The 26,588-nt window shown below is 39.9% G+C and overlaps 5 protein-coding genes across 9 annotated transcripts; 2 read left to right on the forward strand and 3 right to left on the reverse strand.

Moving 5' to 3' along the window:
- Window positions 1-3,395: 3,395 nt before the first annotated feature.
- LOC115766199 (protein takeout-like) lies at window positions 3,396-4,448 on the reverse strand. The gene is made up of 4 exons (XM_030710049.1): window positions 4,334-4,448; window positions 4,041-4,278; window positions 3,832-3,971; window positions 3,396-3,774 (listed from the first exon to the last, which is right to left on the reverse strand). Exons 1-4 carry the CDS (start codon window positions 4,392-4,394, stop codon window positions 3,473-3,475), a joined length of 741 nt encoding a protein of 246 aa, XP_030565909.1. The 5' UTR covers window positions 4,395-4,448; the 3' UTR covers window positions 3,396-3,472.
- Window positions 4,449-7,125: 2,677 nt separating this feature from the next.
- Window positions 7,126-8,405, reverse strand: LOC115766198 (protein takeout). Its single transcript, XM_030710047.1, has 4 exons — window positions 8,178-8,405; window positions 7,877-8,114; window positions 7,557-7,802; window positions 7,126-7,494 (listed from the first exon to the last, which is right to left on the reverse strand). The coding sequence occupies exons 1-4, from the start codon at window positions 8,245-8,247 to the stop codon at window positions 7,293-7,295; spliced, it is 756 nt and encodes a 251-aa protein (XP_030565907.1). The 5' UTR covers window positions 8,248-8,405; the 3' UTR covers window positions 7,126-7,292.
- A 2,418-nt stretch (window positions 8,406-10,823) lies between these two features.
- Window positions 10,824-12,613, forward strand: LOC115766162 (nucleotide exchange factor SIL1). Its single transcript, XM_030710004.1, has 2 exons — window positions 10,824-11,062; window positions 11,119-12,613. The coding sequence occupies exons 1-2, from the start codon at window positions 10,930-10,932 to the stop codon at window positions 12,258-12,260; spliced, it is 1,275 nt and encodes a 424-aa protein (XP_030565864.1). The 5' UTR covers window positions 10,824-10,929; the 3' UTR covers window positions 12,261-12,613.
- Window positions 12,614-15,074: 2,461 nt separating this feature from the next.
- Window positions 15,075-23,428, forward strand: LOC115766101 (protocadherin beta-12). 5 transcript variants are annotated; one of them, XM_030709916.1, is made up of 5 exons: window positions 15,075-15,466; window positions 18,727-19,028; window positions 21,056-22,102; window positions 22,163-22,883; window positions 22,946-23,428. In XM_030709916.1, exons 1-5 carry the CDS (start codon window positions 15,406-15,408, stop codon window positions 23,224-23,226), a joined length of 2,412 nt encoding a protein of 803 aa, XP_030565776.1. In that variant the 5' UTR covers window positions 15,075-15,405; the 3' UTR covers window positions 23,227-23,428. The 5 variants fall into 5 exon arrangements, with proteins under 5 accessions (XP_030565776.1, XP_030565777.1, XP_030565778.1 ...); XM_030709917.1 differs by having other exon boundaries at window positions 22,166-22,883; XM_030709918.1 differs by having other exon boundaries at window positions 15,077-15,466; window positions 22,958-23,428.
- Window positions 23,429-23,898: 470 nt separating this feature from the next.
- Window positions 23,899-26,420, reverse strand: LOC115766192 (alpha-1,2-mannosyltransferase ALG9). Its single transcript, XM_030710036.1, has 4 exons — window positions 26,103-26,420; window positions 25,671-26,045; window positions 25,135-25,612; window positions 23,899-25,076 (listed from the first exon to the last, which is right to left on the reverse strand). Exons 1-4 carry the CDS (start codon window positions 26,246-26,248, stop codon window positions 24,204-24,206), a joined length of 1,872 nt encoding a protein of 623 aa, XP_030565896.1. The 5' UTR covers window positions 26,249-26,420; the 3' UTR covers window positions 23,899-24,203.
- Window positions 26,421-26,588: the final 168 nt, after the last annotated feature.

Here is a 26,588-nt window from a genome sequence, read left to right on the forward strand (position 1 = left end):
TATTGCTCGAGTGTTTCTTAGCTTTTATACTAGTAGGATAACTAAGTCAATTGAGCCACATTAACAAAATTAGATGCTTTGAGCATTAGGAATAACCTACCCCGTAAACAAATAGAACCTGTTTTAATCATATATTATATAAGCACATATAGTACTCGTATTTGGTCTTTGGATTAATTTACTAGCACTTAATTTTTATTGACAGTCTAGTAAAAAATAGTAGCACTATTTAATGGGTCCATTTAATTTAATTTTTGTTTTAATTTACCAGCAATTTCCCGGCCTTGCCCGTGCCAGGTTTTATGCCTTACATTTTATATAAACCTTTACAATTCTCGGCGAAGTACAATTTAAATCTACTGATACTATCCCGAACTCCAGCTATAAAATTAAATTTTTCATAGATATTTAATAATATGTTTGAACTCCATCGTATAAGGAATCGAAAGTTGGAATAAACGATTTCTGCCCATTTTATTCTAATAAGAATCTTGAAGCCAAAATATAAATTTAATTCATTAAACCTTTGACCCACAATTCCATCCAAGAGCGACGGATTTTGAAAAAAATAAACGTATTTATTTGACAAAGATCTTTGAAATGAGTGCAAAGACGATCCGATGGTAAGCAAAATTGTGGAAATTCCCAAAATCGCGTAAAAACGTAATTATTAAAAAATTATTCAAAAGATCGTTAATTCGCATTTTGCACCGAATAGGTATGTACTCTGTGCTCTTGTACTCTTTAAAAAACCTTGTAAATTAATTTGAACCAGAATACTTACGCACAAAACCTTTGACCGACATTTCCAGCAAGGAAGAATGAATTTTACAAAAAAGTGTGGAACACCCCTCAAGTTATTTTGAACAAAGATCTTTGATAATGAGTTTAAGGCCGATCGGATGGTAAACAAAAAAGTTGCATACAAACTTTTGTCAGAATATTCCATTCTTGGGGGTGAGATTTTCCAACAGTTTCAGGAATCATTTAGTAAAGTAGGAGTTCAAAATATTTCTGATGAATTTTATCTAGTTTTAATAATTTTAGACTTCCCCGTGCCTTGGGAAGGAACTTAATGCTGCCTTTATCGTTGTTATGGGTTCCAGAAAAACAGAAGATGGATCAATTCCGTGCGGCATCACAATTTACCAATTATGGTCTAGGTGAGTCGGGGCAAACTACTCTCGTGTACCGCTTTAATTCTTTAATTGAATCTAATTGATGTGTTTACAGCACCCAGTTGCCAATTCAATAATTATTGCAGGAGTTTTTCTAACATCATATTAATTTCAGTTGGCAAGTAGCGGTCTACATCGGAGGTTCTGGAAAGAGTGCAATCGGTAAAAAATATATTCGTATATATCACTTTTGGATTATATTTAAATATTTCTGATAACTTTTGCAACCATCTATAAGCTAAAAACACAAAGGTAGTCAGTTCAATAATTCGTAATACTGTGAGTGTTATTTATTATTTCTGCACTTGTTTTATTAAACGAGAATATTTATTTATACTTAACGACTATTTTTGTACACTGCACCCATTGAAGAAGAGTAAAAAGGGTAAATTGAAGTAAATTCTGAACAAAATAATGAGTATATATAGGAAGTATATACATATATTCTAACTCAGCATTAATAGCCGATCGACCTGTACATGTCCGTATTTCTGTCTGTCCGTCTGTCCGTCCATATGTTTGTACACGACGATCTCAAATTATCGATAACTTGCCCTGTTTTCTTAAAATCGATAAGAATCGATATCAAAAGCCTGTTTTTTTTTTTAATATCTACTTAGTCTACTTAGCAAAGCAAGTGTCTCTAACATTTATAATCTCCGAGATAAATAATGAGTTAATAAATTATTAAATAATAATAAATACGAATGCCCAAGATTATAAATCTAAAAGTGATTTTTTTTCAACTTGGAGAACGGAGAAGGTATCCAAATAGTGAAATATTATGGATCTATATATATATACGTTTAAATGTTTAAATGTTTGGCATATATATGCCAGCATGTTTGGTATTCGGACCCTCCCGACTAGGTCACTCTTTATTGTTAAATTCCTTTTCACAATTATAGTTAAAGGATCGAATCTGATTTATCCAAGCGTTAGGCCACCATAAAAATTTTGCATTCAAAATAGAATACGAAGCGTTAGCGACTACTTGGGGAAGGGCTAGGATCTAGAATCAAAATGTATAAAAGGTATAATTCGAATTTAGTCCAACTTATTTGTGTATCTAAGCATTTTGTGAGAAGCTTAAATTTAAAAATTCACAGCATTATTTCGGGCGGCATTTAGTATTTTCTATTCTTAAATCAGGTACCACAAAAATAGGCAACAGAAATTTAAAAAGCTCGATAAAAGTATAAATAAAATGATTAAAATTATGCAATACTATTAAACGCTGTCTACTTCACTATTTTAAATGCTAGACTTTCCACGATATCTGAATGATTCACGCTTACCCCTGGTCTTGATATGTCGATTATATTATTTAGATTATAATTCAAAAAATATTATAAATATAATCTTTAACATAAGCTGAATAGCAAGCGGCTTGCGACGATTTATTTCGCGTCATTTTATATGCATGAATTTAGAACATCTCAAGTAGAGAATACTTGAAATTTATTTAAAATAACCTTTGTAAATTATTTTGGTTGACAGACAGGCGATTAGGTTAAAAAAAAATCTGGATTGTCTTAGAGGCTGATTTAGGAAAATACGTCGAGTGTTCTCAAATATGTATGGCGTTTTCTAGATACATCACTTCCAATTATTTTGGAATACTTTGGAACGGTTAAGACAAGATTAAGCGTCATTAAAAATATATTTAATTCAAAAATAACTAGTAAGAGGTGCTAGTCGGGAGCTACCGACTAGGGGATACCCTGAACCCTCTTCTTCCAACATCAAATGCATATATATATTCTATTTGAGATATACCCTTATACCCATTTTTAAAAGTTCAGGGTATAAAAAGTTAGTCAACCTCTAAAACAATAATATATAGATACTTTTAAAGCTGTTTAAAAAATCAACATCGATTTTCCAGTTAAAACTAGCTATTTTTGGCTCTCAAAAGCTAGCAGCACTGAACATAACTGCATATATAGACAATACCAGGGTGGAACTACAGCTCAATTAGTGAATCGTTCAGTTGAGTTAATAACCATAATTCAAATGGCGATAAATGATAATTGCAACTAATTAATTAACGAGTTGTTTACCTGCAATTTGATTAAATATTTATTTTCAACTTTCTAATGAATGAATCTAAGGCTGCCAATTATATTTCACAGCTAGGTCAACAATTGTCGCCGAGTAATTCAATGTTAGCGGATCGTTGTAATTCAATAGTAAACCCTTTTTAACGGGCGAATTTATTGTTTTATTAAAATGCTCTTTATTTAAATATATAAAAAAAAAAGGGAATAACAAAATAGGCAATAGAATGGCATTCATTCCTCAAAGAACTTTGCGTAAGGATACTTTGAGAAGACATCCGTAATAATTGTTTGGAATATACCCGCGAATGCTAATTCCATCGACTGTTTCACCTCCAAAAATATGGCTTCCCAGTTATCGTTGAGGAACGCGTTCATATTGTCACCCAGGGCCTTATCGCCATTGAACAGATTGGTGAAGTAGTAATACATGCGGTCGGGCTTAGTTGTAATTTTCAGATTGGATGCCTCCATGTAGGTCTCGCCATTCTTCTCAAATGGTTTGCCCGTAAAGCTTAACACAATATCACAATTGACTAATGAGAACATTAATTGATATTTGTCTGTTGTATTTCGTTTATAATGAAGCTTACCCAATGTCATGTTGCTCTTACCAGTACCGCTAATGGGTAGTATGAGGACCTTGCCCTTGATGTTGTAGGGTCCTACCAGGGATAGCTTACCCGCATTGAACAGAATTTCGTGTTTTTTGGCAATATCCTTACCGAAACCTCTGCGTTCAAAATAATGCATTGCTGTTTACTTGGATTTCATAAGTTCTATGATTTCGTTTTCAGCTTACTTGACTTTACGGAACTTCATTGTGCTTATACCGAGAAGTTGGTTATCCTTAAACGTTAAATCAATGTTGACTGGACTTTCCGCTCCCTGTTTTATGTTCATCTTGGCCACTGGCAGAGGATCAAGTTTCACCAAATTAAAATCACGGTCGCCCTGCATTGCCTTTTCCCTGATCAAATAGTTAATCATCTTCACGATGCACCCGGAATCCCCATATTTACAAGGCTTGGGATCAGCAGCTATGGATTGGTAAAATTAAGAAGGGATCATTTAGGATTAATGATCCTTGCTTACGGAACTCGGCTTGCACCGCGAGAACTGAACAGAGTACGACGATGAAAATAATTCGCGACATTTTCACAAGGCAATCTAATTTGTAAAGTTACTCAAATGAAATCACCGCAGCAACTAAATTATTTCTCGGGTGTTTCTTAGCTTTTATACTAGTGGAGTGCCTAAGTCAATTGTAGCACATTAACCGAAACATATTACACAACATGTTATAATATGAAATACACTAAGCATCTCGTATGTCTCCAGTTATTCCAACCCTGTAAACAAATATAACCTGTTTCAATCATAGTGATTATATAGTTTTCGTATTTGGAGCTGTTAAGGGCGATCTAAAGATTAATTTACTAACATTAAGCCTTATTGACAGCCATGGTAGTATCAGCATTTTAATGAATGCTCTCATTTCATATCAAAAACACACTTAGAGAAAAGAATGAGTCAATTTGATACGAGTTGTAGCTTAGAGCTCTCCAAATCATAGAATAGTACCCCGAAGTTTCAGACATTATTTCATATCGATTTAGATATTTTATTTAAACGAAAGAAATATCCAAATTTAGTAAGGACCAGACCAATTAAATATAACCAAAATAAAGGGCTTTGGTATAATTTTGCTTATATTTAAATCTAATATTAGAAGTTAAAAATTCATCTCCCAGTGTACTCTTACACACTGTACTCTAATGCCTTAATTATTTAATTAGATATAATTGATGTATTAAAAGCACGAGGCTTGTCAGTGTTTTAAGGAGCTTCTCTAACATCGCACTGATATTAGTCAAGAAATTGCAGTCAACATCGAAGGTTCGTCAAATATATTTCCTTATTACTTGTAATAATACTTTATAAAATATAAATATTTCCGATTTATTTTGCTACTGTTTATAAAAGATAGAAGAAGAAGATAGCAGAATTGAAGAAACTCTTGGTAAAAACCTCTAAATGCTCTGACTTAGAAATTAAGGTGTAAAGTTAATCGTGCTGGCAAAAGTCCAGCAAGATGAATAGCTCAAAGTACTTGTAAATTGTAAATTGTGACCAAACAGCGAACAACAAGAACCAAACTCACTTTTTTATGTACAACATACTGTCTGGCAATCAAACAAACACTTCCCATTTTGTGTGTATATCATCCCGACATAAAACTAAAACGAGTTTCGCATTAAGTAGCCAACAGCATGACGGTGCAACTTTTTTGGGGGGGGGGAGTCCCCTTCTGGTAATGGAAATGATCTCAAAAAAATAGCTTCTTTTTATACCCTTGCAGAGGGTATTATAATTTTGTCGTGAAATGTGTAACGCATAGAAGGAAAAATCTCCGACCCCATAAAGTATATATATTCTTGATCAGCATCAACAGCCGAGTCGATATAGCTATGTCCGTCTGTCCGTCTGACCGTCTGTTCGTCTGTCTGCTTTTATGCGAACAAGTCCCTCAGTTTTAAAGCTATCTTAATTAAACTTTGCAGAAGTCCCTCTTTCTGTTGCACGCAGCACATATGTCAAAACCAGCTGGATTGGACCACTATATCATATAGCTGCCATAGGAACGATCGGTCGAAAATTAAGTTTTTGTATGGAAAAACATTTTGTCACAAGATATCTTGACCAAAGTCGGCATTTATTAGTTTTACTATGCTCCTCATATATATGCAAAATCCTATTTAGATCGGACCACTATATCATATAGCTGCCATAGGAACGATCGGTCGAAAATTAAGTTTTTGTATGAAAAAACATTTTGTTCATCAAGATATCTTGACCAAACTCGGCATTAACTATTTTCCCTGTGCTTCTTAGATACGGGCAAAGCACTAAAGGCATTATAAAAAGGTTGGGTCTGCAAGGGTATTAGATCTTCGGCGTGCCAAAGATAGCCTTTCTTTCTCGTTTTTAACTATACATATACTAAGGCAAAGCTAAATATATAGTCCACTCGATTGTCCAGTTAACCTTTGTACTCGAACCAGCCTCCTGATCCCAAACAACATCATCATAAATGACAACATAAAAAAGCTGCTCAACTTGATTATAGTGCACACTTACTTACATACATATAATAAGCATCCATCGAACAGTTGACTGACTCGGGCGACTTACATGGAAGATTTTGCGCATAGCCCCAAGGTAAACCGGCTATCAGTTGCCCCAACTTTGGCCGTTTACCGTTGCCTGCACTTGAACTTGGCAGCGGTTTTTGTATCTTTTATTTATACGTATCTATATTTATAGCTAGCCGACAGATTGCTTACAAGTGCAGCTCAGCGAGATTGCACTAAAAATAAATAAATCAATGAATAAAAAAAAAAACAATAAAAAACATTGTGAAAACTTGTCGTCGAGTGAGTTGAGATTTAAATTGAAATGTGCTCGTCGTATTTGTATGCAAATGTGGCCAATCACGTGAATTGGCTCCCAAGTCTTTGGCCACATTTATGCGACAACTTTGCGGAAATGTTTGGTCAAAACAAAAACAAACCAAGTAAGAATGCTCCGCACTATATAGAAATGTATATGCTTAGCAAATAACAACAGAGGAAAATGGCTTTAAGAAGAAATAAGGGGAAGACGAACGGGAGAATGTCAAAGATCAAAGATAAACTAGATTTGCTTCTGGTTCAGCAAGTCCTTCAGTCTCTGAGCTGAATAGATAGATAATAATAGTTGGCCTAATATATACAAATATAGATACTCTTCATTTGCACAACTAGTTTTTAGCCCTTTGACCCGTAACCAATGTACTTATATAGGCAATGTTGTTAATATCAATTATTATGTTTGTTTATTAATTATTTGTTAAGCTAAAATCTTTACTTAAGTATTTAAGTGTTGCCTGAGCAGCAAACAGTCCATCGAATAATATGTTTGTGAAGAAAAATACTCGTACACGTACACGTTAATAGCTAAAGACCTAAATCTACGTCTATATTAAGGTCTGTCACATTCAGGGCGCGGCGCTTTAGTCCTCCAAAAACAGATCCTCGTAAGCGAAACGCTTGAACAGTGTGGCCAGGATGTTTTTCATAATATCCGAAATGGCGACATGCACCGAGGGCTGCAGTTCGCTCCAGACTTCGGACCAGTTCTCGTTCAGGAACTGGTTCAAATTGTTGCCCAACGCTTGGTCGCCATTGAAGAGATTGGTCAGCTTTATGTTCATTCTGGCAAGGATCACACAATTTGCAGTTAATCGGCTATAACCTTTGATCTGCTCTCAACTTACTTCTGTGGCTCCACGAGCACCTTGAGCTTGTCCACGCTCAGATAGGTGCGTCCGTTGCGCGACTGTGTGCCCGGCTTGAACTTAACCGAAAACTTGGGATTGTGCAGGGTAATATCAGCATCGCCATCGCCGCGTATGGGCAAGATTAGGATACGTCCATCGGCAAGGTACTTGCCACGCAGCACAATCTTGGGGAAGGAGCCGTACATTTCAAACTTGCTGCTGGCCGGATTTGTGCCAAACCCACTGCGTTTGTCAATAATATATAGTCAGATCAATTATAATATATAGCTACAAATATGTCATACTCGGCTACTTACACGGCCCTGTCAAACTTAACACCAGACAAACCCTCCACGTTGACATCGCGGAAGTTGAGCTTCAGGCTCAGCGAGCCGGTGCGTCCATCCGAGATGTCAAAGCGCTTGACCAGGAACGGCTCCACCTGTGGAAAGGCCGCGGGCGCATAGCCCGTGCGCGCATATTGACGGATCAGCCTGTGAGACACATTGATGATGCAGTCGGTGTCGCCATAATGGCAACGGGGCAGCTCAGCAGCTAAAAAGATGCCAAAGCGAAATCAAAACTCATTCGACGCACTGGCACTCGTGCTGGACTCACGGAAATTGGAGGCGCCACTGGCACCTAGTGCCAGGCCGAACAGCAAAGCAGAGCACAGCGACAGGAGCATCTTTATACTATGCGAAACGGACACTTAAAACTCTTTTAACTGAATGCAGAAATTAAATATTTGGCGGCTACGACGCGGGCGCGCTGCTTTCCGCGAACTCCCGACCAAGTTCAATGCTAAACTGTAAATTGGCTCTGGACAAACGCAGCCATTTATAGACTTTTTTTCAGAGCTCGCTCTGAAGCGACCACCGGTCAGATTCAGCCAATACATTAAATAGTTTATTCATTCTTAGCTTGTCTCGCTTCGCATTGCTTTTTTTTTGTTTTGTTTTGTTTTTTTGTTGTTGTCGTTGTCGTTGCGGATTTTGGCTTCGGGCTTCTCATCGTCATGATAGAGAATTCGCAGTTCGACGCGCTGGCGACGACAACAACAACAACAACAAGAAGAAGAACAACAACAACAACAATAGCAACGATGACAAGAATATTAATAATTAATATTATTAACAGGTCCCGCAGTGTCATAAGAACAAACAAAACAGCGACAAAATCAAAAGTGATTTTATACATTTTAATGCCCGTTTCGCTGGCTAGTTTTAAATGTCTTTAATGGCATTAGTAGTTAACGCCGAACTGCTAATACCCTGCTTTTACAAGAGAGAGAACAACAAAATTGTCACACTATGAATAACCATCATTTAAAACAGGCGGCTTTTTATCAAATCCTATCAATTATATTCGATTGTTTAATGTACTTTTTTTTGACATCCATATTGAGGCTAAAGCGTAGACCACAATTAAGTATAATTAAATTAGTTAAATAATTATACATTAAATCGATTTATCTTATTTTCTAAACTTTTAGTGTCTTTTTAGAGAAGACTCTATGGAAATATTTAATGTCAGAAATTCAATGGCAAATAAATTAAATGGTCGGTAAAAAACTATACAATACTTACAATTTTTAGAAATTATTAATAAAGCAAATTACCGTGCGTTGTTTATGCAACTTTTATGTAAAATTAATTTTGCACTTATTAATTTCAATTAAATTGTTCACAATTACAGCTACCTTATTAAAAAGACTCAACATGTTTGATATACATGTTATTGAATACCAATATACCGATTGTTATATATATGTGCATGAAGATCTATAAATGTCAATATTATTGTCTGCCTTTTGCATTGTTCTTAACCATGGCAATGACAAAACACAAATAAATCACATACTATATAAATATAAATATATAGATATATATATATATTTAGTATTTGCGTTGACATCAGCGATGCATTTCGGATAAGGGATACGGTGAGAGGCTCACTTGGGGTTTCATCTGAAATTTGGCAAGTGTTAAATGCTCTGACATGCATGTTAAATGCTTTTTTTCAACAGTTAATTAAGCTGACATCATGCAGAGCATTTAGATAATTTGTAGAGAGTGCTAGAGTCTATTCTAGCTTCAAGAAGTCATTAGATGGAACCAGCTAAAGACTCTATCAGTTATTTATCAGCTAATCATTTGCCAAAGCTAAGCATGCAGAAAACTAACAAAACGTGTGTTCGTAACAGCTCAAGGTGATTAGCTATTTAACAATGGCCAAATCGCAGACAAGTTGAGGAATTTCCGTTTCGAGTGATCATCATCAAAGAGCAGATCTATTTAGAAGCCCGCACTCCCCACCGACGGCAGCAATTAGAAATAAATATAATCATTAACGATAGTGGGTGACAGACTGGTTTGGCAATTTAGCAAGAGCAAAAAAAGTTGTCGCACAAGTTGTGAATTTTATGGCCTCACTTTCAAACTTCTGGCATGCGACGTTTAAACATAAAGTTCCCTCATACGTTTGGCAAATATTGCTGAAGTCTTCGGCCATTCGTCATCGGTATTTAGCATATTGTACACCTGTAGCCAGAAATATGAAAACATTGCCTGCAATTTGTTTATTTACACCTCCAATTGGCGCCACAGCCATATGACTTCATATGCATACATATTTGAATAAATATAAATACGCATATATTTTTCCAGTTTTTGGCATTTATTTTGTTTAGGGAACAAATTCCGAGACGCTTTCGTAGTTTACATTTGATGGAATCGTCGATTACAATTAATAGACATGAAAACAAAACAAAAATTTGCCAAATCATTTATGTAAAGTCGCCCGTGTTTTATTGATATTGACGCTCGAAATATGAATTCATTTGCATACATTTATAGTATTAGAGAAGCCATTAATATTAATACAATATGCTAGTGACGTACAGAATGACTGATATACATTTCTAGTACTAAAGGAAACCAGTTTAATCACATTGGGAACAGATGAAAAGTGACACTAAGCAATAATTGTACAAGTGTGTTTTTTTAATTCGTTGTCATGACTTTGACATGGTACTTAATTGATATAATAAATACACAAATTAAGTGTAAAACTAAATGCTTGGCTTCTATGTTTGTATGCAATTCAAACGAATTTTATTATAACGGATATCAAATATGTGTTGGCCAGACAGTTAAGAAAAGTACTTGAAGGTAGCCATGGCGTAGCCAGACTATTAAAAATAAGTCTCGCTGACACATCGATAACACTGCTATCGATACGTCAGCTTCAAACATATCACTATACAACACTGGCGGCATGTCGACGTTTTACGAAAGCCGGAATAACCGCAGAATAGTTAGTCGAGATTATATTCAGGACTAAAGTATATATATTAGAATCAGAAAAAATGCACACTTCCATCGTATACGCAACAATAGCCGCTGTCTTGGCGCTCGGCTGCCTGCAAGTGTCATCATCAGAGCATGTAAACAAAACCGCCGAATTCATTGCCACAGATGAATGGCAGGTGGTAGCCGAAGGTTTTTATTACGTGTACCAATCAATTGGACTACCATTAATGGCAATAATCTTTCAGGTCAAGCCATACCGAAGGGACTACACGTGCGCATTAATCTGCAGACAGGCCTTAAGGAAGCCAAGTTACTGGATGAAAGCGAACGTAGTACTGCAATTCAGAATCAATCCGGCGACGACGATGCAGGATCGGCAAATGAACCGCTGTCGCTGGAGTACAAGGCGGACATCATTGAGGAGTCGGTGCGCAAGGTGAAGCAAGATCGCAGCTATGCGGAGCTGCGCAAAGCCTATAAGGATTTCCAAAAGAACTTTCGCACTGACGGCGAGCTGATCGTTCAGCTGATAGAACAATATCGAAATTTTAGCAAAACGCCCCTTGAGTCCGAGCTGAAGGCCAAGCTGAATACTCTGGAGAATCTTGAGTATCTGCTGCATCAGATTGACAATGCTCTCGTTTTTATTGATAGTGGTGGGCTGGACGATGTCCTCCTCCCAATTGTGGTGAACGATACCAACACAGATTTGCGCGTTTCTGCGATGCGTGTTTTGGGCGCCCTGGCCGGCAACAATCCCAAGGCGCAAATTAAGGTCTTTGAACGCAATTTCGGTTCACATCTGGCGCAAATCCTCATGTCCTCAACCAGTAGTTCAGAAATCTCCTCGGCCATGCATGCGTTTGGTGCGCTTTTGCGCAAGTTTCCATTGGCTCAGCAGCGCATCCTGTCCACCTCGGGCACAAAGGCACTGATTGGTGTCCTGCGCAGCACAGAGATAGAACTGCGCACTAAGGCCAAAGTGGTTACACTGCTTAGCGACTTGGTTCTAGAGAAGCGATTTGTGATCGAAGCTAGCAAAGAGTCGTCGGATGCCGTCTCAACTTTGGCGCAATATGTGCTTATAGAGTTTGAGTCGTGGCTACCATCACACGGATATTGTGCCGCCCTAGAGGCAGTGCTCAGCAAGGATTATGTGCACTTTCTGGACCAACCAGAGGTGGTGGAACAATTTACAGATGCGCTAGAGAACACCAACAGTCTGTGCCAACCACTCTGGTCACAAAGTGCGGCTCTGCGACATGCACTGCTCACCATGCGCAACAGATTCGCACACAGCCAGGATGAGTATCGGTTGGAAGTATCGCAGGCTCTAGCGCGGCTCTGCGAGCGTTTATACAACAAGCGCAGCCACACAGAGCTATAGAGCAGCACATGAAATTTAGCAAAATTATTATTTACGTAAATAATTTAAAGTATTGAACTGATTTTAATGCATAAGTTGAAATGATTACCAATTTAAGCAAAAATCCTTTAATGAAACGCCCTGGGAAGTGCCAAAAAAAATATTCCTTTTTAAAGGCATTTTAAGTAAATATGGGATCTACTGATTGTAGCACAGCAATAATTAAGCACATACAGTCCAGTCATGTAGGTGTAAAATAACCTGCACAACCCTTAAAACCTTTGACATGTTAAAAATTCCAGAAGTACTTATTTAAAGCTCAATAAAGCAAGCATAATCGACCCGCTAGCCATAAAGTAAGTCAAAAGTCAAAAGTGTTGCCTGTCACTACTCGAGGAAAGCAAAAACCGTTGAGAACAATCGAATGAAAGCATGGCCCAAAAACCACTTAAAACTATGTAAAGCCAACAAGAAACTGTACAGGAAAACGTTCCTTTTGACATAAAAAAGTATATAACTGCTTAAAGGGGAGCTCCCAGCCAACGCAGCGCAATTATGTGTGGAGAACCCGTCATCGTCCAGTTCGAATTACAGCAATTAACGGCATGCAAATGCAATGTCACTGAGTCATGGCACATGCACATAAAGGAGCAACACACCGGCTCGGGAATGGCCAGGACGCCTTGGTTGCCAAGGCGAGAAATTGCAATGTAAACAGAGAGCTAGTCGAAAAGCCCTCTCCCTGGTCATAGGGGTTCCAAGTGCCGGCTCAGTCAAGCGCAACGCAGCGGCTTATTTGACAACGGAAGATACAGGTGAATCCGAAACTAAGGGTTAGTCGAACACTAAAAAAGTCTATAGACAGCGAAAAGAAGTGCGAGCTTGTGCCCTCTATAAGCAGCAATCCCAGCTACCAGCTCACAGCTCCATACAGACTGGCCCATTGAGCGTCGCAATTTGGGCATCTGAGCATGGGCGCGTGCGCGTAGTCGCCATGGTAGTCATAGTATCTGCTTTCAACCACTGTCAGCCAACATTTCTTGTTGTTGTTGCTGTTTTTTTTTTTTGTTCCTTACGTTTTTTGTTGTTTTTTATGAAGAGCTCAAATGGAAACGCTTGACGAGTGATGTGGAAACATTTTCAACACACTAACAACAACAGCTAAATCGAGCAAAAGCAACAGCAAAAATGCAACATACAACCCAGACCCAGAGAGTCTTCAGACGCAACCGACGCTCATCATATATGTACTCCTCATAGTATAGGGTATATGGCCAACAACAACTGAGGCAAACGCACCGGCATTACAGGCTGTTGCTGTTGTATGTTGCCTCTGCCCGGTTGTTAGGGGGCATTCCCTGCTTTGGCAACATTATGGAAAATCAGTTTGTGTTCGGAGCGTGATGTGGCTGCATGTGTAGTTCGAGTAGCTAAACGCGCAACGCTACGCAGCGAATGACTCTGGATATAAGCCTTATTTGTGCACAAATCTAACGAAGTTTAAAACAAAAATAAATAAAGCTGAAAGTTAATACAATTGAAGCAAGAATGCAGATCCTTAACGAATAATGATTGTGAAATAAAACAATTATAATAACTCTTAAGTTAACGCATTTTTAAATACAGATGCATCTTTCGAAATATTTGAGAGTAAATTCGATGTTTATTTTCTATAAATAATACATATTAGTCCGATTTTTTTTTTGTGTTTTCTATTGATGATGAGTAAATTTCAAAGTTCTTCAAAAAATGACAGACCAATTGCTTGTAGACAACTTAGATGACTCTTACCAGTCCTTCGACCCAACGGGGAGGGCTAAAGGGGCCCTATTTGGGTCTATAAAGTGATTTGAATTAATCATCTACTTTTGAGCTTGATTTTCATTCGATTTGTTTCAAAACTGTTTTACTCCCTTTTGCGACAACTAATTCCTTTGCTAAACTCAATTCAATCCTTTGGACACCATCTGATGGGAAATCTTGTTGTCCAGGGACTGTGTGTTATATACGAAAACCCGCTGCATATATGGGAAAATGCAAATAGGGTTTTACCCAGGTGAATGACTTTTAACGTGCGCTTCCGCGACTTCCGGTCAAAAGCGTTTTCATTTTCGCCTAAACTGCCAAACGCCAACGGCCAGCGAGGTATTTGCAGCCACAGTTTTGGTGGCCACATAACGGTCAGGTGGCATAAGGAAGCGCTGCTGGCCAAGTCTCCTGCTGTTGGGTGCCGAGTGGCGGCAAAAATGTTTGTACATAGCACAGAAATATGCGGGCATGCCGGAACCAAGGAAACAGCAACAAATGCCAGACAATAAGTGACTGTTAGGTAAAATGCCGCCAATTGCGACTGCGAACAACAAAGCCAATGTGGTGGCAACCAACCAAGAGAAGCACCATGAAAAACCAAGAACAACTCGGTTGACATGTGTGCGACATTTGTGGCACAAGCCAAGAAGAACTGCTGGGCGGTTGGGAGGTCGGCTAATGTTCCAGTTGCTTTGGTTTCTGTGCTAAAATGTTTTGTCTGGCTAATAATCTTGTAATAATCTAGACGTTTCTCCCTCTCTCTCTCTCTCTCTCTGTCTCTATCTCTCTTCTCATCTCTATCTCTATCTATCCAGCAGGCTGACAGGCGTTTAGCGCAGCCCTCCCACACTTTGTAGGTCATATCACATTACAGACCCAATTTATAACTATATACCTTGGTAATCATCGCAGGTGCGGAATAAGACTTGAAACAAAAACGAACTGCGCATAAATTCCACATGTAAAACGTTTATAGCACATCGGTGATATGGAATTGTAAAGCAGCCAAGGGACTGAAAAAGAACTCGTGTGAAAACGAACAGAAATCAAAGCAAATAAACAATGTAATGTGAACGTGAATGTAGGATATGCGAAAAAGGGTAATAACAACAACTATTACGTACATACATATAAATAGAAAAAGCCAGCAAAAGTGTGAAGTTTACAACATAATTACAATAAAATATATGCAATATAAAGTCCCTCGAAATTGCCTGAATTATGCTCAATTATAAGCTGAGCCAATTTAAGGAAAGACCCGTATGATCCCAGAAGTTTCGGTTATGGTGCTTTAAGATATTCAAGTATATACATATACAATTCGATTTGAAAGTTCAGTACGAGACCAGCGCACAAAATGTGGATAAAACTTTATTCCTTATGCTATACAATTTGTGGAATTTCTTGGATTGCTTGTGGTAAGTTGACAACTTGAACAGAAAATATATTTTAAGTGCTCTCGTTTTCAAAATTAGCAGCAAATTCTTTTCAGTTTTTGACATTTCGGAAGTTGATTGCTGGAATTTGTGCGTTACTCTTGTTTTCCGTACAAACAAAGCAATTAGCCGCATGTAACCTTATAAGTAAAAACTAACAAACTGCAAAATAGTGAAATTCCAAAAGGTAAATGACGTCGTGCAGACTCTATAAATTTACAGCAGGGAAAAGCTACACAAGAAACAATATAAACTAAAGACTCTGAAAACACGTCAACGGCGGCTGGCGGTTCTGGTCCAACGATTTATGACGAATAAAAGTATTTACGTGACTTACGGATAAACGAAACGTAAACAGAGCTCTTCAATGGGGGGTCTACGACTATGCAAATAGCGTTTGGAGCGTTTTCTGGAGCAGAGCTCCACTCGAACACAATTCGGGCACCGGAGCGGCCATTAAGTTGTTCTTAAAGTTAAAGTTATTTACCAACTGTTCCAGTTTCTCAGTTCTATTCAGTGCATTAATTTCGGTTCATTACATTGTCATACATCACTGATTGCGAAGAACTGTAGAATCTCGGCCAGTTTACAAACTCTTTAATGGCATTGTCACAGCCTTTGTCTTTGCCGGTTCGTCGGCTTGACCTGTGCCACAAATTGATTGCGAAATTTGCGTCTGCTTATCTTGTTTAGCCGTATAGAACTTATGGAGTTGCGTCGACAATCAGAGACAGCAACAAGATTACGATTACGGCAATTTCAACCACAACAACCACGAGTTACATACATTCAAATCCAAAAGTCAGTTTCAAATATACGTCGAGCGAAACATTTCATTTTTCATCAAAATCATCAAGCTGAACGAAAATTGATCAAAGAAACCCAAAACAAAACCCGATTGCATACAACTATGGTGTACAAATTTGTTTTTTGAACTTTGTTATTTATTTTTTTATTTTTTTTTTTGTTTTTGTAACTTTGAAACTTTTCCCTGCCCATCTAACCAAGTGTGTCTCTTTCTCTAGTACTAAAACTCTTCTATCTCTCTCTCTCTCTCTCTCTCTCTTGCTCTCTTTCTGCTGCTTCTTGCGCAAATGTATTCATAATATTTATTGTAGGCGGCTTTTCATATATGTACATGCATATTTGCCCGAATTTGTCTGTTTTATTTATTTTGTAGTCACTTTCGTTTAGTTACTTTATTATGCGCCAACTCTTTGCGAAAAAAAAAACAAACACTTGAAGTTTATGTAATGACTTTTCGGGCAATGAAAATGCTCTCGATTTTATATCCAACTGCTTTCGCGGATTTACGCTTCAGATATTTGAACCCTCTGGTGGAAGAGTTAGTAATGTTTTTGTGGCGACTCCAATTAGTTTTGCTTTACACAAAATGTATAACTAATTAATGGTCCCAGCTTATGTTATGCAGTTATGCAATTCTTACGAGCTACTAATTAAAACTATAATGTCTGTCGTTTATCTAAATCGAAAGTGAATTTAAACATATCAAATCACATTCCTGTTTTACAAATAGTTCTATCCTAAATTGTATCAGTTTAATGGTCGTATCTAGATTGGTGGAGAACTAAAAGACTTTCTCTCTACATTTCATGATAATGATATAAAATAACATTATAAGATCACACGTATTGCCTATAAAAGCACTTTCCATTTTCTTATGAAAGTGATTTGAGCAAACGTGATTTATCACGATATCTTTAAACATTAACTTATTTAAAATAAATCTGAAAATATAACTTCAACTGGCAATTTAACTGATTTACAAAATTTAATTTAATTGTCAAAGAAAGTCTACATACGATATTATCGTACGCATTGCCCAATGCCATTACAATTAACCTACAATAAAGATCTTGAAACTGAGACGAGACAAAAACGAGCTAGAAGATTTCACCACAGCTGTCAGTATATCATCCGCCACCAGTCAGATGTGTCCACAGCTTTTGTACAGACACATACATACATACATATGTATGTATAAAGAGAAATTCTCGTCAGGGTCATATGCTGAACCCTAGCATTTTGCTCTTGAAACCGCTTACCAGAACGTTTTTGTTCAAAAACATAACACATACATATGTATGTATGTATTTACGAAGACAGAGGAACTAGTTTTTCCAAAATAACCGGAACACTTTATGCGAAACAACTGCACAGCTCTGGTATTTTTCTTTTAATTAATTTTCGTAAGTTGTAATTACGAAAAGGTGTTATGTCATGTTCTCGAACACATGTACATATATACATATGTACATAGCGTTTCGTAAAAGTACAAACATAAAAATTGATCAAAAAGAGTTTATATGAAATAAAGAATGCACATATGTATACTAGTATTGTTAGTTAAAGACCAAATTTTAAACTCATATGCGTTTTTATAAACTTAAAACTCTCTTAACACTTTTAAAAGTTTGCCATACGCAATGCATTTTCTACTGTTGATCTAACTGTTTAGTTTTTGCAGTGCTGCCGTCTTTGCATGCCAATGAATACCATATGGCAACGCCGAACATTGTTTGTTTACAAACGCAAACTAACAATTGACAGTTATTTTAGCATATAGCCATTTCTTGAGTGGCGCTGCCAACTTTTCGAACTGGCGCTGCCACAAATGCACACAATTTATTTAATTAAAACACGAACCAACGATTAAGCTGCATATAGACTAAAACAGACTTAGACAAAAGCAATTTATATGAAAGCAAGTAAATATGAAAATTGCTGAATGAACTCAATGCACAGTAACACAATTAAAGACTGGAACTTGACCGGAAATACAAAGGCAAAGACAGAGACAATGCAAGCGCATCCTCAGTCCATGATTCATGCAGTTGCCGGGCGGTCAGTTCAAAATCTACACGTTTGTAGTCGTATATCTACTTGAACTGGCAGGTGGCGGTCTTCAAAACAAACCAAAAACATGCCTGCCAACATCGCTCGGATTTGGCAGACAGCCGCCACATCCAAATTGCAGCGAACCGTTTGGTAAAGAGTGAGAGATAAACGGAAGCTTAGTAGAGCGCATCGAAAGTACGAACAAACATGTCCGCCGTTGGACAGTGTAACACACTGGACCTGCTCTGATGCGATTTCGTTACAATTTACTTTAAGCTCGCAAATTGCTTGCGAACGAGAAAATGGAGCAAAGCTGAAAGGGAGAGAGTAGAATGCGATTTGCACATTTTCACTTTGTTCTATTTTTATTATTTTCATTGCAGCCGCAAAAGGAGCGATACTCGACTCCAGATGTTATCTGGAGGGCGGCGGTTCGGCTGAGAGTTTTCTAGCTACTGAAGATCTGGCGGTGGGCTCCATAATTGGTAAATTGCGCATAAATGGCGATCCCAACGCAGACACTGGTGACATCAATCTGTCGCTAAGAGAAAAGAATGCTCCCGTGGAGATTGTGGCGGGCACCAAAGATTTGGCTTTATCTGTAGAGCTAGACAAGGAGGGTCTAAAAGGACCCTCGTCGATCTATGTAAATGTCATATGTATACGAAGACGCTCAACGGATCCGGTAAGTGGAATTAGCAACAGTTACTTGTGCTACATATAGACTTAAAAAATAATACTTGTAATTTTCCAGCTCTTAAAATTCATTTTTCTTAATGCATTTGACCCCTTAAATCTAAATGTGTTTAATTGGTTTACTTTAAATATCCCAACATACGGTTATTTTAGTTGTGTCTATCAGGAAGATGGGGACATCCCCTTATAGTAGACAGCTCTACAAAGAGCAGGAGCAAGAACATCAGCAATAAAATGAAAGACAGATAAAAAAATGGAGAGAATGCATAAAAATAATAGCAAAGATAAAGTTTATTCGATTGTTAACACACACACTTATAATCGAAGGAAAATACAGCCGCGTCTTACTTGAACTAATGAGAATCGCATAGTAAGGCGATATTGAGAATTACGTTTAATTATTTTGCTGCGCAGGGGGGGAAGTTTTCAAACGGTATACGTACATACAGAAACATTTCTGTACAGGATGTACAGAACAATGAAATAAGCTCTTCACCTGCTCTCCTATACGTAACGTACGTAGCTTGTGTTCCTCAACCTTTGAACGAATATTTTATATTTGAAAGATACTATTTTACATATCCATAAAACCAATATTACCAAATCGTTTTTTAAAACATAAACATAAAAATTAAACTTTAAATCAAATCAAATTTGTTGAGCTTAGGTATAGGTTATTTATTATACCCTGAACCCATTAAAAATGGGTATAAGGGTATATTGTATTTGTGCAAAATCCAAATGTATGTAACAGGCAGAAGGAAGCATCTCCGACCCCATAAAGTATATATATTCTTGATCAGCATCAATAGCCGAGTCGATCTAGCCATGTCCGTTTGTCTGTCCGTCCGTCCGTCCGTCCGTCCGTATGTATGAACGCAAGGATCTCAGAGCCTATAAGAGCTCGAGACTTGAAATTTTAGATGTAGATGCTCCTAGCTCCCGCGCAGATCGAGTTTGTTTCCGATAATCGATAACTTACTCCGTTTCCAAGCAATCGATAAAGATATCGATATCCTGTTTTTTGGGCAATTTTGGTAAATAATAAGAGCTAGAGTCACCAAACTTGACATATAGCTTCTAAAATAGAATATATATATGCAGTTGATGTTGAAGAAAAGGGTTCAGGGTATCCCCTAGTCGGGAGCTCCCGACTAAAACCTCTTACTTGTTTTTAGGCTAAAAGGGTGTCCCACAGCTGGCAATATTTAATTAGAAACACAAAAATTAAAGAAAGGTTCAATCAATGAAACCTAGTGACCATTTTAATTAGCCCCAACCAAAGGTTGGGATCTGGTGCTCCCCGGCGATTCTTGGAATCAACTTCTTAGCCGCATTCAGCACCTGCAGAACTTTCGTTCGTGCGGTGCACTCGACCAGTTGGTAATGGCCAACCAATTAACCTATATCGAAGCCTAATTTTCTTCCCTCTGGACGGACGTTGGGTGTGCGTGTGCTGGGCCGCCGCAGAAGGGGCGTAATCTCGAAGTACAAGTACAAGTGAGGTGGTTAAATGAAATTGGGTAAACACGATTCGGAATGTTCACACTCGCATGTAGCCTGATTGGCGTTGGGAGTAGGTATACAGAAGTTGCGGCTATTTCTTGTACTCTATAAACAATTGAAAACATTTTAGACAACGACGCCTATTTCAATTTTAGAATCAACAAAACAGAAACCAACTTAACTTTTACTTGCACTTCGTGCTGACGAGGACGACGGCCTGTGGTTGGGCCGCTTCGTCGTCTGGGCCCAGGCAGTGGCCATAAATTAGCCATTAGTACTTCCGGAGTTCTTTGGGGGTTGCTTCGAGAACCCTAAACATGCAAATATATGCAGTGTTTTATGGGCGGGCAATGTAAAGGGGAGCACCGGAATCCGTAGGCCTTAGCTGTTGGCGCTTTGAACTCGCTTTGGGGTCACTGACCAGCACTTGGATATTGTTTGCTCTGAAGGTGTTTATCTTTGCCTGAACCCAACTCTCAATCAATTCGCTGGCTTTGTTCTTCGTTGCAGAGCTTCGTTGTTCCCGTCAATGTTCGTGTAACGGACGTCAATGATAATGCACCACAATGGATTGGCACACCCTACACGCTGACCCTATCCGAGGTGACGGTGCCGGGCACACGCATACTCCAGGGTGCCCGTGCCGAGGATGCCGATCAGCCGGGACCGTTCTCCACGGTGGAGTATCAGGTTCTACCCGGTCCATATGCGGAGCTGGTGCAGTTTCTCAATCCTCTCGAGGGTACACTGGTTTTGAAAAAGGCACTAGACTATGAGCAGCTGCAAAATTTCACAGTCAAGTTGCGTGCCCAGGATCAGGGCACACCACCACGACATTCGGATACGCTGCTGCGCGTGGTCATCACCGATGCGGATGATCAGAATCCGAAGTTTTTACGTGAATCCTATAGCGCTGAGCTGCCCGCAGATGGTCGCGCCGGCGAGTTACGCATGCGTCCCGAACCACTGAAAGCCATCGATCAGGACGAGGGCATCTGTGCACCCATTCAGTACAACATTGTGCAATCCCAGGACGCGAAATACTTTCGCGTACATCCGCACAACGGCATCATTACGCTGCTCGCACCCATTGGTTATGCAGATCTTACGCACGGCGCCACTCTGGTGGTGAAGGCCACCCAGATAGACAATCCGGATCGGTACGCCCTGACCACAGTGCAGCTAACCCGGCCGGGCACACACAGCGATCTCAGCACACTCGCCTTTGTCCAGAAGCGTTTTGTGATGCGCATACGCGAGGACACGGCCGTGGGTAATCGCATCCTGGCACTGCCCACCAACAAGCCTGGGAAACATCTGAAGTACACCATTGCCGATCCAATCAATTCGCAGTTCTTTAGCGTCGGCTCCCTGGGTGAACTGGTGCTAGCCAAGCCGTTGGACTATGAAAAGATGACCAAACACGAGTTCCAGGTCATAGCCAGCGATGGCCTGACCAACAGCACCTCCGCTGACGTCACGCTGGAAGTGATTGATGTCAACGACTGGGAACCGCGCTTCCGCGAGACACACTACGAGTTCATGGTGCCCAAGAGCGTAAGTTTGAGATCTCAGAGGCGCACATGAAATTAACAAATATTTAATTTCCGATTCCAGCAGTCGCTGCAGTCACGCACCGACTCCTTTGAGGGCGTACTAATTGGCAAGGTGGAGGCGGCAGACGGAGATCGCAATGACAAGCTGGAGCTATCGCTTCGTGGGCAGCATGCGGGCCTCTTCGAGATCGATGCGACGGGCAATATTTATATGCGCCCGGAGCAACTGCAAAGTCTCAACGAGTCTACGGTGCATCTGATTGCCATTGCCACGGATTCGGGTGTACCGCCGAGAAGCACCTCCGTGCCTGTGAGCGTTACCATGGAGGGACTTACCCTCGCCCACTCGGCCTGGAACAACAGCATGCTGGGCATGTTTGGAATGATTGTGGGCCTGTTTCTCTTGATCATCATGGCACTCAGTTGCTATATTGTGCGCTCGAAGAAGCAGCGCAAAAGCAGCCCTGGCGGCCTGAGCCTGGGACGCAATCGTGTACATAGCCAAGCGCACAGTAGCGTCTCCTCGGCGAATCTAGTGACGCACGAAAAGCTGGCGGGCAACGGCGCCGGCGCCAGCGTCACCAGCGGTGGTGTCTCCGTGCTGCATATGAAGCATCCTAGCAGCAACATCACTATGGCAAATCCAATCAACAACGGGCTGCATCATGTGGCCAGCGGCGCCAGCAGCAGCATGGCGCTCAGTAGTGCCAGCAACTTGTTGGAGCGGGAGCGCGAACGGGAGCGAGAGCGGCAAAGGGAAAGCTACGCGGCAACGGTGCGCAGTAAGTTGTGTCTAATTACCCCCCCTTTATCCCCAGAAGCCCAGGGCATTCACTATAAATAGTCTTCTTGCCAGGCATCGTATCGCGCGCCTCTGCCAATGGACAGCTCTATGAGGAGGACGAAATCGAGCACGACTCCCTCTCGCAGCAGGGCCAGCAGCAGCAGCAGCAACAGCAGACGACGCCGGAGAACAATAATCGCAAGACGATGGCTGCTGTTGCAGGAGGCGTGACAACCATCTCAACGACGGCCAATGGCAGTGCAGCCGGAGCTGGTTCCAATCTCATGGCCGCATCTGATACGATGGGCTCATCTGAAAACAATCTGACAGTCTACTTCTAGGACAGCTCAACGCTGTTCTCAATATTGTAAATATTGCTGGCCTAGCAGCTAAATATTAATTTACTAGGTCTAAGTCTAAGTCGCGTTTAGGTTCTAGGCCCAATGTAAATGTAGTAGACCAAATATAGCATTGTAAACATCCAGCACTTGTAGTCTAAGCAAGCGAATTCTACTGTACAATTTTGCTTCCCACTTTTTACGATACTTTAACGACAAGCTTAAGAATAAACTCTATTAAATTAATCGGTAACTGGGGAGAGTTATTCATTTTGTTTAGAGATTTAAGATTAGGCTTGATATCGCATTTGGGCTTTACTTTACTGGTGAAGCCCAAGATCATTCAATGTCGGGAAGCTCTAGCCCTTTGTTCTTGTACGCTAAACTTTTTCTATTTTTCGGAACTTTTACAGAAATGTCTATAGGAGTCTGACATGGCTATGAAAATCGATATTTTATGCATCTAACGGATGCATCAGTCCAACCATATTAACATATCAGCAAATTATATTAAAATTATAAATTATAGGGTAATCGAATTGATATTTAAATTAGTTTCGCTTTTCAGTTGAGGGTTTCTCCTCGTATCTAATGACTATAAAATCCCAGCACAACCTCACAGCACCTGAACAACTTATTAATTGCAAATATTAATTCATACCTTAAGAATCTCATTGCTTTTATTTTCGTTGATCTTAAACTCTAGTTCGATTCAGCATAATGTTTACAGCTTTGGCTTGATTAAAATAGAAAAACGCATAATGGGCAAATTTAGTTAAACATTTCGTTGGTGAACTTACAAACTAAAATTAGGTAATATTAAAAGACATTTTCACTTGCTCAAATTCAAAACAGGAACGGAACACAACCAATACTAATTTGGGTTATATAAATTAAATGTGGATTTTTTTAATTACAGCTGCATTTTAAAATTGCTTTGGATTGCATGGTCATTGACTGGCATCGTGTTAATGCCACTTCTAGCTGCCATTGCGCGTCTTTTTGCGCTTAAGTAGATTGAAATCGCCGTATTTTATGTGATTGTCGGTGACGAATGGCACATAGAAGGCACGTAGCACTTTGTGTGATTTTTCCGGTATGAGGAAGGGCAGAGACTTCATAATGGACCAGTCCTTCGTGCGTCTCGAATAGCTCGGCTCCAATGTTGTATATTTGCCCTCATCAAAGTCCATTAGAAAATGACACTGGTCGTAATCGAAGTACATGTGCTCGTTCTCCAAATTTTGGTCATTAAAATACGGATTCACAACCTTGGTGGCATTCGGGCCGTCCACATAGTAGGCAGGCAACATGCCTTGGAATTCAGATTTGAGGAAACGCAAACGGAAGTTGCGAGCCGGGAAAAAGAAGCTGCCCGGATACCGATACCAGTCCTTGCCCACGCATACATTATAAATTTCATCTGCACGATATTGTGGCGTTGTCTTAAACTGGTTGAGCTCCAGCATCAGATCCATTGGCGCATGATAGTTGCGATAAAGCGCAAAGACGCGCGAAAGGCCCAGCAGAGTGCTGGTCACCATCACGATAATGGCAATGAACATGCTGTGATCCAAATAGTGAATTCCCAACTTGATTTTAAAGATAACCGACTTGATGCGGAAATAGATGCGCTGATAAACGTCTACTGTAATGGCGCCGCACAATGAGATCAGCGGGTATACCGGAAACAGAAAGCGCTCCTCCTTATGCGGTTGTGCAAAGAACACCAACAACCAAAGATAGAGGGGTGCCAGCGATATGTAGCGCGGAAAATTAAGCGTCGACTTGAATTTGGCGGGAACAATCAGATAGTCCATGACCAGCATTATGGGTAGTTGCAGGGCCAACAGCTAAAAATATGATAACAATTAGGAACAGTCTATACTTTTAGCATACCCAGTAACATACCCAAATAATATTGAAATTCAAGAAACCATTAACGATGTAGTAGCTCAGAGGTTCGGTGCCAAAGATATTGGGCCCGTGGCTAGTGAACACATTATACCAGACAATGTTGAGCGGCGCAAAAGTCAGTTTGCCAAAGTAACTCGTATCGATGGCAATCATGGGCAGTGCAATGGTTGCGCCGGATATTAACGTCCACTGCACAAAAGTACGCCAGTCGCGCTGGCGTAGCAGCAGATCCAACACCAGCGGTACACCAATTAACGCCGCAAATGGCCAGCCCAGCAGCGCCGAAATGGCCGTAAAAAAGATGGCCAAACTATAGCGTTGCTGCCACCAGGCGGCCAAAGCAGAACAGCCAAAATACATGGAGAACGAGGAGGGCAACAATGCGGTGCTAGATACAAACATGCCCACACTAAACAGCTGGAAAATAAGCCACAGGCGTCCGACATGTATGCCAAACTCCTGGCATATGGATCTGGAAGACAAGCCAGCTATTGAATAACGATCGCTAAACGTTGACCAAGTGTACTTACTTGTACATAAAGCGCTCCATGACCGCACAGCCAAAGCCCAACATGCAGCGTACCATGTAGAAGATGAGAATGGGACTCGGATTGAACAGCTTTTGATAGATCCAGCCGGGCACGCCTTGCAGGAGTAGATATGTGTAGGAGCGTAAACCAAATTGCGGACTATATTCCCAGGTCTGCAAACCATGTCCATTAATGATGTAATGCAGCGGTTCCCAGTAGTTGAAAGTCTCATCACAGTCAGAAATGTACGCCCAAATGGCGCTGCAAAGGCGCGCGCTCACGAATGTCTTGAAGGCTGTGTGGACACTGGGCATAATAGGATTGGGGCTAGACTGCGTCTTTTCCGCGGAGTTCGCAGCGGACGACGATTGTTTGCTAAAAGATATGCATAGTTAATGTTATTGGTGTTTTATTATGCGGCAGTGTACGTACTTCTTCTTCTTCTCCTTTTTGTTGCCGGCTACGATATCGCCGGCAATGTCTTTGTTGCCATTTAATCGTTTCGGTGGTTTCTTGGTGAGTATCTGGTTGTCAGCCTTGTTGGCATTGTAACGCGCCCGTGCTGCAGGCGGTGCCATTTACTAGTCCGACGTTTTCTAACTGCTTTTTCTCAACACAATTTCCCGCAGCAAAAAGCCAGCGTGTGAAACTTGCATCAGCTGATGCACTGTTGAACAATAAACCGAGTTGGCAGTCATGCCCTTTTTATAAAATTGAATTAAGAGATGGGCACAATGATTGAATCTGATAAGCAATCAAAAAGTACAATATTAATGTTGGTTCACTAGTTGACCTCCGCTATCTTATGTCATTAATACCACAATATGACAAGCAAGTATATAATATTTTTCTAGCAACCCCTATTTATATATGACGTCACTTATTCAACGCAGTTGCAGTCGCGAGTTTCTCTGCGCA

This window comes from Drosophila novamexicana, unplaced genomic scaffold, assembly GCF_003285875.2.
Source record: "Drosophila novamexicana strain 15010-1031.04,08,12 unplaced genomic scaffold, DnovRS2.1 tig00001062-arrow-arrow-pilon, whole genome shotgun sequence".
NCBI lineage: Eukaryota > Metazoa > Arthropoda > Insecta > Diptera > Drosophilidae > Drosophila > Drosophila novamexicana.

Excerpts from the sequence above, each read along its gene's own strand:
- LOC115766199 (XM_030710049.1), bottom strand. The coding sequence starts at position 4,394 with ATGTCGCGAATTATTTTCATCGTCGTACTCTGTTCAGTTCTCGCGGTG. Across the intron at positions 4,279-4,333 it reads CGCGGTGCAAGCCGAGTTCC|CTGCTGATCCCAAGCCTTGT; the intron begins GTAAGCAAGGAT and ends ACCAATCCATAG. Across the intron at positions 3,775-3,831 it reads TAAGAGCAACATGACATTGG|TCAATTGTGATATTGTGTTA; the intron begins GTAAGCTTCATT and ends TGTTCTCATTAG.
- LOC115766198 (XM_030710047.1), bottom strand. The coding sequence starts at position 8,247 with ATGCTCCTGTCGCTGTGCTCTGCTTTGCTGTTCGGCCTGGCACTAGGT. Across the intron at positions 7,803-7,876 it reads GTTAAGTTTGACAGGGCCGT|TGGGTTTGGCACAAATCCGG; the intron begins GTAAGTAGCCGA and ends TGACAAACGCAG. Across the intron at positions 7,495-7,556 it reads GTGCTCGTGGAGCCACAGAA|AATGAACATAAAGCTGACCA; the intron begins GTAAGTTGAGAG and ends GATCCTTGCCAG.
- LOC115766162 (XM_030710004.1), top strand. The coding sequence starts at position 10,930 with ATGCACACTTCCATCGTATACGCAACAATAGCCGCTGTCTTGGCGCTC. Across the intron at positions 11,063-11,118 it reads ATGGCAGGTGGTAGCCGAAG|GTCAAGCCATACCGAAGGGA; the intron begins GTTTTTATTACG and ends ATAATCTTTCAG.
- LOC115766101 (XM_030709916.1), top strand. The coding sequence starts at position 15,406 with ATGTGGATAAAACTTTATTCCTTATGCTATACAATTTGTGGAATTTCT. Across the intron at positions 22,103-22,162 it reads AGTTCATGGTGCCCAAGAGC|CAGTCGCTGCAGTCACGCAC; the intron begins GTAAGTTTGAGA and ends TTCCGATTCCAG. Across the intron at positions 22,884-22,945 it reads CTACGCGGCAACGGTGCGCA|TCTTCTTGCCAGGCATCGTA; the intron begins GTAAGTTGTGTC and ends CACTATAAATAG.
- LOC115766192 (XM_030710036.1), bottom strand. The coding sequence starts at position 26,248 with ATGGCACCGCCTGCAGCACGGGCGCGTTACAATGCCAACAAGGCTGAC. Across the intron at positions 26,046-26,102 it reads AAAAAGGAGAAGAAGAAGAA|CAAACAATCGTCGTCCGCTG; the intron begins GTACGTACACTG and ends CATATCTTTTAG. Across the intron at positions 25,077-25,134 it reads TGAATTTCAATATTATTTGG|CTGTTGGCCCTGCAACTACC; the intron begins GTATGTTACTGG and ends TCATATTTTTAG.